Consider the following 2271-nt stretch of genomic DNA (forward strand, 5'->3'; position numbering starts at 1 on the left):
CGGGGGCTGGGACTAGGGGATGGCACTAGGGCCAGTCCGGGATAGGGGTCAAATCCCAGGAGGGCAGGGCCTGAGCTGAGCTGAGTCCGCGGGGGCCGAACCCCGGAAGCCGAGCGGCCCGCCTGCAGGATGAGGCCTGGCCCCTCGGCCACCACAGACGGGCCAGACTTCAGTTGGAGACCTGAGGAGCCGGGCTGCAGGTTGGCCTACTTTGTGCTAAGCTGGGGGTGGACCGGTGGTAACCTCCCTCCGAAGTGGGCTCTGCTTCCATTATAGCCTAGCGGGAGACAGGAAGGATGGTGAGGACTCCTTGGGAGCCGACCAGGAGGGACCAAACTGCTTCCTTTCCCCGCTCTGCCTTGGGGTGGGAGGAGCAGCACAGGGGTTAGAGGTGCAAACTGGTGGCAGTGGCAGTGGCACCGGCACCAAGGGCCTTTTCGGGAAGGAACCGGGCCAGGGCTTTAGAATAGGCAGGACCAGCAAAGGGAGGGCTCCCTGGACCACCGTCCCTTCTGGGCCAGGAGCTTACAGACCGCAGCACTTGAGGTTTCACAAGGTGCTTGAAGAGCTACACGGCTTTGCTGGCTTTCTCATGGGCTGTAAATGTGGCTGCCTTTTGTCCCTGTTTCTTCCCCACTCCTGATTGGCTTTTTGTCTCCCCCAGCATTGCAGAAGGATCTGGACAACAAGCTCTTTGGACAGCATCTTGCAAAGAAAATCATCTTAAATGCTGTGTTTGGTTTCATAAACAATCCAAAGCCCAAGAAACCTCTCACCCTCTCCCTGCACGGGTGGACAGGCACCGGCAAAAATTTCGTCAGCAAGATCATCGCAGAGAATATTTACGAGGGTGGTCTGAACAGTGACTATGTCCACCTGTTTGTGGCCACATTGCACTTTCCACATGCTTCAAACATCACCTTGTACAAGGCAAGGATGGAAGTTTGGAATCCCTTCCTGGATGTCGTCGGGTTGGGGTCTCTTTGTTGTGGGACGAGATTTGGGAATTCTGTGTTGAAATGAGTGAGCCCTGAAAACGGTTCATGTCTCAGTTCCCCTTGGAAAGGTGTAGAAGTTAGAGTTTGAGATGTGTGGAGCAGTTAACACCATCAAAGCTTTGTGGTGGGTTCTGAAAATCGGTCCAGTGAGTTTGTAGGGTCATGGGATTTTAGAGGTGGACATGATCTAATCCATCTTAGAGATCAACACATCTCACTCATTTTTTTTTTTTTTTCCTTTATTTTGAGATGAAGTTTCACTCTTGCTACCCAGGCTGGAGTGCAATGGCATGATCTCAGCTCACTGCAACCTCTGCCTCCCAGTTCAAGCAATTCTCCTACCTCAGCCTCCCAGGTAGCTGGGATAACAGGCTCCTGCCACCATGCCCAGCTAATTTTTGTATTTTTAGTAGAGATGGGGTTTTGCCAACTTGGCCAGGCTGGTCTCGAACTCCTGACCTCAGGTGATCTGCCCACCTCAGCCTCCCAAAGTGCTGGGATTACAGGCGTGAGCCACCATGCCCGGTCACATCTCACTCATTTTGTGAAAGAGGAAACATATGTAGAGAGTCCTAAGTTTGTTGAACCTACTGTTGCAAACTGCCCTTTTTTTTCCTTTGAGTCAGGGTCTCACTCTGTTGTCCAGGCTGGAGTGCAGTGACTTCATCTTGGCTCACCGCAACCTCCACCTTCTGGGTTCAAGCGATTCTCCTGCCTCAGCCTCCCGAGTAGCTGTGACTACAGGCGTGCACCACCACACCCGGCTAATCTTTGTATTTCTAGTAGAGATGGAGTTTCCCCACGTTGGCCAGGCTGGTCTTCAACTCCTGACCTCAAGTGATCTGCCCACCGCAGCCTCCCAAAGTGCTAGGATTACAAGTGTGAGCCACCTCGCCCAGCGGCAAACAGCTTTTATGGTTGAACTCACTGATTAGCAGCATGGGCTTTGGCAGCAGACACATCTGGATTTGAGTCCTAACACTCTCCCAGCTCCATAGTCTTAGCAAAGTTGCCCAACCTGAGACTCAGGTTCTGACTTACAAAGTGTTGCTTGTAACAATCCAGGGAACTCTCTCTGTCAAGTGTGTAACATGTGCCTGGTGCATGTTACAAATAAATGTTAACTGTTGCCTTTTAGATCCTTGTAACAGACCTGCAAGGTGGGCAAAAGTTATTATTTGTTTATTTTTTGAGACTGAGTTTCACTCTTGTAGCCCAGGCTGGAGTTCAATGGCACGATCTCAGTCTGGGCTCACTGCAAACTCTGCCTCCC

At 51.9% G+C, this 2271-nt stretch overlaps 1 protein-coding gene across 1 annotated transcript in view; it reads left to right on the forward strand.

Moving 5' to 3' along the window:
* The first annotated feature begins 129 nt into the window (after nt 1–129).
* TOR1A (torsin family 1, member A (torsin A)) overlaps nt 130–2271 on the forward strand; it is a 12711-nt gene continuing 10569 nt past the window's right edge. Inside the window, exons 1-2 of the mRNA XM_011931439.1 lie at nt 130–238; nt 665–930. Coding sequence (XP_011786829.1) covers nt 130–238; nt 665–930 — 375 coding nt within the window. The remainder of the gene's footprint in view (nt 239–664; nt 931–2271) is intronic.

This window comes from Colobus angolensis, unplaced genomic scaffold, assembly GCF_000951035.1.
Source record: "Colobus angolensis palliatus isolate OR3802 unplaced genomic scaffold, Cang.pa_1.0 Scaffold9, whole genome shotgun sequence".
Taxonomy (NCBI): domain Eukaryota; kingdom Metazoa; phylum Chordata; class Mammalia; order Primates; family Cercopithecidae; genus Colobus; species Colobus angolensis.